This window comes from Pistacia vera, unplaced genomic scaffold (genome assembly GCF_008641045.1).
Source record: "Pistacia vera cultivar Batoury unplaced genomic scaffold, PisVer_v2 Contig742, whole genome shotgun sequence".
In the NCBI taxonomy this organism is placed as follows: Eukaryota; Viridiplantae; Streptophyta; class Magnoliopsida; order Sapindales; family Anacardiaceae; genus Pistacia; species Pistacia vera.
Genome location: NW_022196604.1, coordinates 92,446 through 104,579, shown reverse-complemented (window position 1 = coordinate 104,579; position 12,134 = coordinate 92,446). Strand labels below are relative to the sequence as shown.

Genomic DNA, 12,134 nt, shown 5'->3' with positions numbered 1-12,134 from the left:
CAAGCTTTCTATTTCTCTCTCTTATTTCCCCTCGTTCGCTGGACTCCTCAAATATCCAATCTTTCTCTCTAAAACCCTAACTATATTTATATTCCTATTTTGCCCCTTCAAGCCACTTCTTCGTCTTCTGCGATGTTGGCGTCTAGGGTTTTGTCACGCGTCTCTCGGAGTGTGGGCCGACGGTCCTTGCTTCTTGTGTCTTCTTCGAAGGACCAACGGTTACCAATAATATCCAATCAGTTAAACTCTCTTGTTCATGAGACTCCTAACAAGGTAATGAAGTGAAGTTTTAATTTTTGTTTTCAATTCTCACTAGGGTTTTATTAGGGCTTAAGAATTTTCTTTGAATTTGGCTTTTTTTTAATGGATTTGTGACTATTTGCTCATGAATCATATTTCCTTGTGTGTTTCTGAAATTTTGAGTTTATTATGTGTTCTGGAGATTAAGTTTAGATTTTAAAAAATTATGAACACTTGAAATCTATGAATTTGTTTGGATTTTTTTTTTTTTTTTTTTTTTTGGTATTGCTGTTGTTTTGGTTTGGAATGTTTCAGTGGCATGTCTTTATTGAATGATTGAAATAGCTTTAAACAATATTGATTTATATCTGTTAATTCTCAAACTTCACTATATGTGATCAGGGCTGTGTTTGGCTTCTCTTTTTTCTTGTTTCTTTTTTTCCTTATTTTTGGGTTGATTTGAATCAGGGTTTTAGCAGGGTATCAGGGCTTCTGTAGTTTTTGAGAAGACATTCTGTCTCCATCTTTGGGTGTTTCAGTTTGGATTTGAAAGCTTAAAAAGTGCCTGAATTCTACGAAGTTTGAGTCTTTGTTGGTTGTTTCTGTGCTATTAAGCAGTTGGGCCGTTGGTACAATCAATATAATGAACTATTAGATTAGATCATTCATTGAACTGACTTCCCTTTCACAAAACTTGACCAGATTTTCAGACTTGGCTTTTCTGTTTTGTTTAGGGTTAAAGAAGTGCCCCTTTTCTTCTTTACATGTTAATTATTTTCATTTTTGATTGCTTTGTTAAGGCTTGATCATTCCCGTTCGTGGATTTATTGGATTATCTTTAAGTTGAAATTTGGCTTGTCATTCATGCGTGTTTTTTTTTTTTTGCCAGTTTGTTGCAAGCCAGGTGTCTCTTTTTCATCACTCAGCACTCAGTTCATCCCCGTTTCATCGTTTTGGGTTCTCATCTGCATCGCCTGAACACAAAGAAAAGGAACAAGGGAGTGCTGCAGAAAATAATGGTGTCGAGTGCGGAGATGCTAAAGCTTCTGATAATGTAGAGGATACGGGAAGAACAGAAGTTAATGATCAAACAACAGAATCAGGTTTTGATTCTGAACCCCTATCTACCATGTCTCAATCTATCAAAAGAAGGAGAAGACGTACTAAACGAATTGCATTTTCTGATTCAGATTCGGAGAGTGAGAGTAAGAGTGATCTATCGAGGGAGGATCTGGTCAAACTTTTGAGGGAGAGGGAGGAACTTCTGAAGGCAAAGCACAAAGAGACGGAGGATATGAAAGATAAAGTTCTTCGTACTTATGCAGAAATGGAGAATATCAAGGAGAGAACAAGACGTGAAGCAGAGAATTCGAAAAAATTTGCCATTCAGGTTTTTTTGTTGTAATATTGCCTGCTTTAATGTTGGAACTGTAGATGATTTTTCTTTCTGTATTTGGAGGTTTTAATTGATTTTTATTTGAAAATATGCTGCAGAATTTTGCAAAGAGTCTACTGGATGTTGCAGACAATTTGGGAAGAGCTTCTTCAGTTGCCAAAGAAAGTTTCTCAAAGATTGATGCCTGTAATGATGCTACTGGGTCAGCAGCACTTCTAAAATCGCTTCTTGAAGGTGTTGAAATGACTGAGAAACAGTTGGGAGAGGTAAGATTTTCTTGTTCCTATATTATATATATATATTTTTTATAATAGAAAGAGCTAGTTAGAAGTCAATTTTCCTTTTACTGAGGTTTTCAGACATCTCTTCAGGTATTAAAAAAGTTTGGATTAGAGAAATTTGATCCTACAAATGAGCCATTTGATCCACACCGGCATAATGCGGTGTTCCAAGTACCAGATAATTCTAAGCCGCCCGGGACAGTTGCTCACGTTCTAAAGGTATTTATTCAAATTGATCAATTGTTCTTCAATCAACGATGTAAATGTTCAATGCATTATGGGCTTCTTGTTTGTCATTTGAGGAGAAAAAAAAAAGATCTTTTAAATCAACTAAAATATATTAACTTATTTGATTGAAGAAACTTGAATAAGTTTTATTTGGTTGAATGCAAGTTTGGATCAATCTATATGATCGAATGANTTCCAATTGGGTGGAACTGGTACTAATTGGGGGGAGTTGGTATTATGTGATTCTTGTATGGGTTCCACTAGTTCAAGGAGCCTAAAACTACTTGAGAATCAAAACCAAGTACTTGGGTTGGAACCGTTTTAAGAATTGGGACTTAAATTGAAATTTCAGCAAAAATGGGAGTTTTTTATTTCTCTTTTGGGTAATTTTACATTTCATATAATAAATTAGATTTTAAGAATCGGGGAAACCTTTCGGCTGTCATTCCATCCACCCCATTGCCTCCTCCTTCTACGTCTACTTTATCTCAGCCATCTCCCCAATCTACCCTCACAGGGTCGATTCCGATTTCCAATTGGGTGGAACTAGTACTAATTGGGTGGAGTCGGTATTGTGCGATTCCTGTACCAGTTCCACCAGTTCAAGGAATCTAAAACTACTTGAGAATTTAAACCAAGTACTTGGGTTGGAACCGTTTTAAGAATTGGGACTTAAATTGAAATTTCAGCGAAAATGGGAGCTTTTTTTTTTTTTTTGGTAATTTTACATTTCATATAAGAAATTAGATTTTAAGAATCGGGGAAACCTTTCGGCTGCCATTCCATCCACCCTATCGCCTCCTCCTTCTATGTCTACTCTATCTTAGCCATCTCCCCAATCTACCCTCACAGGGTCGATTTCGGTTTCCAATTGGGTGGAACTGGTACTAATTGGGGGGAGTTGGTATTATGTGATTCTTGTATGGGTTCCACTAGTTCAAGGAGCCTAAAACTACTTGAGAATCAAAACCAAGTACTTGGGTTGGAACCGTTTTAAGAATTGGGACTTAAATTGAAATTTCAGCAAAAATGGGAGTTTTTTATTTCTCTTTTGGGTAATTTTACATTTCATATAATAAATTAGATTTTAAGAATCGGGGAAACCTTTCGGCTGTCATTCCATCCACCCCATTGCCTCCTCCTTCTACGTCTACTTTATCTCAGCCATCTCCCCAATCTACCCTCACAGGGTCGATTCCGATTTCCAATTGGGTGGAACTAGTACTAATTGGGTGGAGTCGGTATTGTGCGATTCCTGTACCAGTTCCACCAGTTCAAGGAATCTAAAACTACTTGAGAATTTAAACCAAGTACTTGGGTTGGAACCGTTTTAAGAATTGGGACTTAAATTGAAATTTCAGCGAAAATGGGAGCTTTTTTTTTTTTTTGGTAATTTTACATTTCATATAAGAAATTAGATTTTAAGAATCGGGGAAACCTTTCGGCTGCCATTCCATCCACCCCATCACCTCCTCCTTCTACGTTTACTCTATCTCAACCATCTCCCCAATCTACCCTCACAGGGTTGATTCTGATTTCCAATTGGGTAAAACTAGTACTAATTAGGTGGAACCAGTTCTGTGCGATTCCTGTATCGGTTTCACCAGTTCAAAGAACCTAAAACTACCTGAGAATCAAAACCAAGTACTTGGGTTGGAACCGTTTTAAGAATTGGGACTTAAATTGAAATTTCAACAAAAATGAGATTTTTTTTTTTTTTTTTTTTTGGTAATTTTACATTTCATATAAGAAATTAGATTTTAAGAATTAGGAAACCTTTCGGCTGCCATTCCATCCACCCCATCGCCGCCTCCTACGTCTACTTCATCTCGGCCATCTCTATCAGCTACCACTTCTCCAGTACAATTGCGTTGCTACTTGCTCGGTTGAGCCTTTCTCTTGTGCCATCTCGTCGCCCTCTTCTACTTCTATTTTTGCAATACTCATCGATTCATCACCTACTGTTACTACTTACTACAACTAAGGTTGCTTCCTCTGGCTCTGATGGCTACCGTGTCATGCATCATATGATCTCAACCCTCAAACTTTCTCACCTTCTTACTCTTCTTCGAATCTCGCCCATGTGGTTTGATTTTTAGGTTTTGAAAATTGATTCGAGTGATTTGGTGCTGCTATTTTTTTTTCTTTTGGGGTTCTTTTTTTTTTTCCCCTTCCTTTTTGTTGTGAACAGTACAAGGTTATCGGAACCAAAACTGAAACCGACGATTACAATTCCGGTTCCTATGATTAAGGAACAGCAGAGTACTGGTTCCGATTACTAAATCCCAGTAACTGGTACTATGTTGGTCCGATTCCAATTCCCAGGATTTGTGCCGAGTACCCAAACCCACTCACCCTTAGGTAATCTGGTGAACCAAGAATGCCCTGCTTTCTTGGCTGCAATATCAAATTATGAGTCCTCACTTGTAAAATTCAACTGCAACAGTTGCTAAAGTGGACTCTGAAAACATAATCAACAACAGACAGTAGAGAAAAGGAGATGAAGAATCCTATCAGCATGCACAACAGGGGTGTCATATAAGCTACATAGGTGAAGTAATAATATATACAGGCAGTAAAATAGGAGCAAGATCAAATGGTTTTCATTTATTTAAGACTGCTACTAGCTAACCTAGATTATGTATCACGACAGATAAAGGCTACTTAATTACAAATGAAGCATCACTTCATCACTGTTATATTGTTGGCGCTAAAATAGGTCGCTAAAAGCTTGTTTCATCAACTGAACTTCTTTGCCCTGGCCGGTAGAATCATGGTCGTCGCCATGACCTTTCAAGCACAAATCCAGATCCAAATGACTTATGTTGGAATCCTGCACAAGAAGGGGATTAGTGTTTTAACCTCAGAGAGAAAAATGTTTAAAAATTGAAGCTATGCACATTCCACAACATCATAGCGTCAAAATTTTCAGCCAAGCTAATCAAGAGGTAAATCCACAAACAAGTGATACAATGAGGTAGATAGCGATTCATGCCACAGAACCAACAATTTATCACTGACAAACTGAATCATATGAAAACAGAAAAGACCGTTCACTTGAAGGGGAGTTTGAGGTGGTTACCTGAGTTTCTTTCTTCAAAGCTTCATCAACAGTTAGTTCATTGCTTTTCGAAGATGACCAGTGAGTAAATACATTTGTCTCACTTTCTTTCATTTCATCCTCATCCTTTTCTTCAACCACCTTCTTCCGTTCCTCCAGAACGGCAATCTGCACAAAGACAATACTCAAGAAGAGAATTTCAACCATCAATACATAACAACTTAACTTATTAATTCTTTCAGATATTAATTCTCCCTGAACCTAACCAAACCGGACCGCTCACTACAATAGTAAACTTAGAACCTCCCAGATGACAAATCCTGAAGTTATGATATCATCACAATCTCCAGAACTTCTAACTTTTGCAAGGAACTTCAAAGTCAAGTTAATCAAATTATTCTACTCATTAATAAATATTTTAAACAGAAATGCATATCACAAATCCAGAAAGAACTTGTANAACCTTGATGACTAAGCTCGCAACAACAGTGATCGTACCATTTGGCGGCACTGATAAGTGCAGAGATATTGATCGGACGGTTGATGAGACGACTCTGGTGCCACCGCAGCTACAGGAGGATCTTCATAGATGACGAGGCGGCGACCGGAGCTTCCGCCTCCGCCGCCGCTGCCAGGCGGACTCTCGACGATAGGTTTGTCGACGTCGGGCGCTCTCGGCCTCTTCGGTGGTGGCGTTCTCACAATCATTTGCTCTCTCTAGATTGATTCTAGGGTTTCTTTCTCTCTCTCTCAAAAACTTAAATTTAAATTTAAATCAAATAAAAATCAAACTAAATCCGTGCGTTAATTTTTGAAATCAGAGGCGCCAATTTTACGAGAACAATATTGAACCTCTAATTAGTGTGTATATAACTTGCTTGTTTGACTGACGTGTCAGAGTTTTAAAGTTTTAAAACCAGTGGATTTTGACATGTTAGAAGGTTTTGATGAATGTTGTTTACACGTGGCTGCATTAAATTGGTGGATTTAATTACATGTGGCTTAACATAATTGGTTGGTGAAGTATCTAATCCTTTATATTCACATAATCAGAAACGTCTCACGTTAACATTCACAATACAATACGGACACCGAAACTCTATACCAAATTCTTACACCGAATTATATGTTTCGTAACTCACACTAGCCACGTTTTATGTTCATAAATATTTTGCTAGTCTATATTATATGAACGAGAGTCCATTTACTATAGACGGGAGTCCACATTTAAATGACGCATGTTCATCAATAAATGGAAAAAATAATGTAAACAAAAATAATGGACGACCGTTCATAGGTTATAGACGATCATCCCTAAATAAAAGATGGACGTCCACATATAATAGACGCCGATCGAATCTTTAAATAATAAAATTTATATAAACAAAATTAATGGACGGGCATTCATATGTTAATGGATGTCCCCATTATTAATGGTTTTAAAAAATTATAAACAAAATTCAAGGACGTTCGTTTCATATATTATGAGCGACCGTCCCTAAATAATTGACGAGCGTCCACAAATAATGGCGTCCATTATTCATCTGACTTAATAGGTTCTGAAATCGAAACAAGCTTCGACTTAGATTTCTTATAGAAGCAAAATAAAGATGTCAAAAGGGTCAATAACAACAACAGACTAGCTCCAGTTCCAATGCCCACAAACGCCCATTTCTTAGAAGAAGAGGTTGGCGGGCGTCTGTAGAGGTCTCACCGGAGGAGGAGATGGCACAGCTTGATCAATCTTGGTGGGCTCGGTTATGAGCGGAACTAAAATTTGGGGTGAAGGGATATATAAGGTCTTCTTCCTTCAACATATTAGCATCAAGAACACTTTGATCAGTCACATTAAAAAGCTCAGCAATTTGCGAAATGGAATCACCCCAAGTTACCAAGTAGTTCAACAAAAACTTCACACCAGACACCACCTGTTTCCTCGTCGGACAAGCACATCTAAGTTGAACCGCCAAGTTGTCACGCACGCTCAGGTTCTTGGAATCTATAGAATTCGCTTCCATCATGCCTCGGCAAGTGGTGAGCCCCTAGTAGGTTTCATCAACAATGGTGTAGTAGTTCTTGGCGTCGTCGAGAATCATGTAAGCGGCGTTGTGCTGGTAGAGTTGTAAGGAAGAACAAGAGCAGTTCACCAACACCACCACCATGGTGTTGCTAGGCACAGTGGCGATGTCGGAGGGGAGCCCGTTGAGGGCGGTGATGAGGGCGGGCTTGGAAGCTAACAAATAAGCTATGGAAAGAGGTGAGTTATAGGGAGGATTTGATCTGAAGGTGAGATAAGATTGGCATGAGGATTCAACTCCATTGCAGACGAAACCTCTTGTAAGGTTAACAGTGGACTCATCGTAGCAATCGAGTTGATAGTTGTTTACGTATGGCTGTTGAGCTTGGATTAATGAAAAGGATTGAAACATAAGGAGATAGAGAAGAAACAAGATGTAGAATTTGGTAGAGATGAACTCCATGGATGAAGAACTGTTATGGGTTTAGCTTTACAATTTTGTTAAGGAGGAACTTTATAAATTAGCTAAACTGCCATGGGATCCAGGGAATGCAAATGGGTTTCTGGAAACTAAACCTGAAGTGAATGAAAATGGTATGTAGGGAGTACATATTGAAGTTAAAGGGTTGCAGGGAATAGAAGCTGAAGTGAATGCAAATGGGTTGCAGGGTGTAATAGCTGAAGTGAAATCTGGAAAAAGTAAACGAAGACATAAGAAAAAGAAAACAAGTGAAGGCGGTGATTTCCCTAACAAGTGTGTTGATAAATTGGAGAGTACTTTGTCTGGGGAACCAAATGAGAGAGCTAGTAGACAAGCAAGTGCAGACGTGTTGCGGGGAACAAAAACTGAAGTGAATGCAAATGGGTTGCAGGGATCAATAACTGAAGTGAGCGCAAATGGGTTGCAGGAAACCATAACTGAAGTGAATGCAAACCGGTTGCCAAGAATACAAACTGAAGTAAAATCTAAGAAAAAAAGATCTAAGAATGAATCGGAAACTGAGTGAAGGTAGTAATGTGTCGCTCAAGAGTGCTGACAAATCAGAGAGCATCTTTTCTAGTGAACAAAATCAAGGGTATGATAACCAGGCAACTATAGATGGATTATAATTTTTTTTTTAATTTAACGTCTGGACGGGCGTCCTAGATGGCCGCCCATAATACATGAATGGGTGTCCTTGAATTTTGTTTATAATTTTTTAAAACTATTAATAATGGACCCGTCCATTAATTTTGTTTATATAAATTTTATTATTTAAAGATTGGACGGGCGTCCATTATATGTGAATGCTCGTCCTTTATTTAGGGACGATCGTCCATAACCTATGAACAATCATCCATTATTTTTGTTTACATTGTTTTTTTTATTTACTGATGAACGGGTGTCATTTAGATGTGAACTCCCATCCATATAATAGAGACAGGAGTCCATCGTAAGTGAACGGTCATTCATAGTTGATGAACGGCCATTCACTTGCAAAATATTTGTGAACGTGAAATGTAACTGGTGTGAGTCATGGGACACATAATTCGGTGTAGAGTCCCAATGTCCGTAACATTATTGTTCACATTAAATATATATTTCAAGTACTTTCTCTTTATTTTCGTCCTCATTATCTTCTTGATTACGCAAAGAGTAAGCGATATGTTCGTATCCAAGGTTTAGTGTAATGGCGAGTTCTCACCATTTTATAAATTCCAAATTCCCACCCTTGTATTAACATGGTTAGTGACTATTACATATGCTATTATCAAATTGCCCTCCCAATTATATTAACACGCTACTCTTTTCTCTCTCCAACCGCTAGTTCCCTCCTCGCTTTTCTTTCTTTTTCTTCCCGTCTCCAAGAAAATTCTCCCTCTCAAAGAAAACAGAAAAATGATTGAGACTGGACCTTCTTCATCTCCCCTAACTCCATCCTGCCAAATCGCGCAAGGCAGCTAATTAAACCAAATTGTTAAGTTAATTTTTAAAGAAAACAAGCCTGTCTGTTATATATATATGAAAAACCCTTTCTCACCCTAGTTAGGCTCTGGTTTATTGTGATTAACTGTGAATCTAGTCAGGCATTAGAAGTCCAGCTCCAGGCTTTAAAGGCTTTAGCAGCTTGATTTTAGGAAAGAAAGAACCCAAGCTTATGATGAATCGAGATAGCAAGCTACCTTGGTCTTCTTTAAGTTCTAGAGATTCAAATCAAGGGCTTTAGCAATTCTATGAGGCCAATTCAATTCATTCTTTTGAAGCTATGAAATAAACTCTTCCCAACCTCCACTTCTTATAGCTTGTGTGTCGCAAGTAGTTTTCTCTTTTTGTTAAAAATTCCGCTACAATACAGAAAAGAATTTGCTCAGGTAACCAAAAAGAAGAAAGAATCAAAAGATGAAGTGCACTTGGCCGAAATCGCACTCGGTCAGATGCAATTTCGCCTGAATCACACTCGGTCGGATGCGATTTGGCGGGAATTGCACTCGACCGCATCTCCCATCTTCTTTTTTATCATCTCTCCTTCCTCCTCCTCATGTCTTCATCTTCTTCATCTCCCATCCGGCCAAATCGCATTCGACCGGGTGAGATTCCGATCGATTCGCATATGGCCGGATGCGATTTGGCCAGAATCGCACCCAGTCGGATGTGATTCCTCCACCACCCATTTACCCTTGCGCAAACCGAGAGAAAATTCATACTCCATGATCACCAATAATAACCAAAAGCAACACACAAATCAAGATAACCCAAATAAATCAAAATCATCACATTTGCTACTTATCCTCGTCGTTAACCACCAGAGAAACCCAGCCACTACCTTTCTCCATTTGAAACTCAATTTTGTCACCATTCCAATAACTACAAATAGTATTAACAAGCGCATTTGATAGAGAAGAGATAGACATCAAAATCTGAAGCAAATAAACTTTTTTTCTTCACATAAGACAGATACAAAAGAAACTGTAGATATAGAGAATAAACAGAGAGTGACAAAAAAGAAAGAGTGTAGAGAAAGGGAGAAAACGATAAGAACAAAGAGGGAGAGAGAGCCACGGTGAAGGAAAAGAGAATGCACGGAATCAGATTCTGGAATTTAGAATATGAAAATATTAAAATATAATAAAGGGCCATTTTAGCCTTCAACTATTGAAAGAAACAAAACTCCCTTAATTTAAAGATGGAAATTTGGAATTTATGAAACCAAGGTGGAGACTTGCCATTTCGCTAAACCTTGAGTGGGAACACGTCGTTTACTCTTACACAAATCTTTGTGGTCATTCTTTTCTCCTCAGCCATGAAACCTAAACCGAACATGGGCTGAACTCTTTCCTCTCTTTTTCTTGCTTTTTTTTTTATGCTTTTTACACTGCTGCTTTTAGTTTAGGTTTTGTTGGTTTGGTTTTTTTATTTTGGATTACTGAGAGAGACTTTGTAGGGAACATGGGCTGAACTCTAGTGAAACATCATAGAAAGAGAATAAGAAAGAAAAGCCACTAAAGTACTTATCGGAGGATCTTCATTATTCTTTGAAAGTGTGTAAATAAAGAAAAAGAGAAGAAGCATGTCAACCAGCCAGTGAGTATTCCAATTCAAATTGGACATCAAATCATGCTTATGATTTCCATCAAACATTGTGGTTGAGTATCATTATTGTTTGAAACATATTCTTTCAATGTGGCATTGCCTTATTTAAATCCTGAAACTGTTTGGTGATTAGTGTCCCGAGATTTAATCGTTTTGTTAAGAATCTTGGATGTATATCGAACTAGGAGAGGAAGTATTATCGTAAGAGGAAAAACTGATGTTGATTACTCAACTCTAAGAGAAAGAGAATGACAATTATTATAAAAGAGGTGAATATCTTGGTTTTCCTTGACAATTTTGATAGATGTACGTATTGCTTTTCAAATTTTCATTGAAATGTTGAGTTCAGAGTAATGTTATTTTTTAATTTTTTTTTTTCCTAATGACCAAATCGACAAATTCTTGCTGGTGCAGAAGATAGCTGATCTTGTTGAGACAAGGTAAATGTATTTCCAAAATGTGTATTTCTCTTTGTATTTTGCCTTCATCAAAATCAGCATGGATGATGGTTGGCTTTTATAATAAATAGAAGAATAGCAGTTGTGACTTCGTTATACTGCATGTTTAGCAGTCATTTTTTATTAATGAGGTTGTTGTAGAGCAAATTTTTTACTTTCATTTATTTCTTTATTTTATTCAATAGAGTTTAAATGGCATCAATGTTATTCGAGATGAAAGTGGTCGTTATGGAATTCGTATAGTCATTGAGGTAAGATAATATCAAATAATATGCTTTTCTTAACATTTCCTAGTTGCTTCATATGATTATTGCTTTATGATTTCTACTTTGCTAAAATATCTTTGACTGAAATAACTCTGATTAATTAAACTATCTAATCCCTACAGCTAAAACGAGGAGCTGACTCATCAATCGTTTTAAACAATCTTTATTGTTTGACTTGTCTACAATCCAGTTTTAGCTGCAACATGGTGTGGTGAGTAGTTTCCTTTCTACCATCAAGACTATGAAATGAAATAAATTATGATGAAGTCTGATATTAATTTATAAATTAAAGTTTAAAAATCTTACTAGTATTAAAATACTTGCTTGCATAATATTTGTGAGTGTAGAAGCAAAAGCTTAGATGTTAATGGATTTGGAACAAGAAAAGAAAAAAAGAGAGAAAATTTAGGAGAAAATAAGGCAAGAAATTAGAGAGAGAGAGAGACAAGAATAGAGAGATAGATTTTGGAGGAGAAAACAACTCATCCATTATATTATTTCTATAATTAGTTTGTATTCATTAAGAATAAAACATATGCCCTATTAAGAAGAGTTAAGTATTTAATTAAAAAGGAGATCAGAATCTACTCTAAAGTATAGTCTGATTTAAATAAGT

General features: G+C 37.1%; 2 protein-coding genes across 2 annotated transcripts; one reads left to right on the top strand and one right to left on the bottom strand.

Moving 5' to 3' along the window:
• The first annotated feature begins 132 nt into the window (after positions 1–132).
• Positions 133–2,760, top strand: LOC116115479 (grpE protein homolog 1, mitochondrial-like). The gene is made up of 6 exons (XM_031401630.1): positions 133–273; positions 1,130–1,343; positions 1,431–1,630; positions 1,735–1,902; positions 2,008–2,136; positions 2,566–2,760. Exons 1-6 carry the CDS (start codon positions 133–135, stop codon positions 2,758–2,760), a joined length of 1,047 nt encoding a protein of 348 aa, XP_031257490.1.
• Positions 2,761–4,855: 2,095 nt separating this feature from the next.
• On the bottom strand, positions 4,856–5,537 carry LOC116115478. Its single transcript, XM_031401629.1, has 2 exons — positions 5,228–5,537; positions 4,856–4,978 (listed from the first exon to the last, which is right to left on the bottom strand). The coding sequence occupies exons 1-2, from the start codon at positions 5,411–5,413 to the stop codon at positions 4,856–4,858; spliced, it is 309 nt and encodes a 102-aa protein (XP_031257489.1). The 5' UTR covers positions 5,414–5,537.
• Between the last annotated feature and the right edge of the window lie 6,597 nt (positions 5,538–12,134).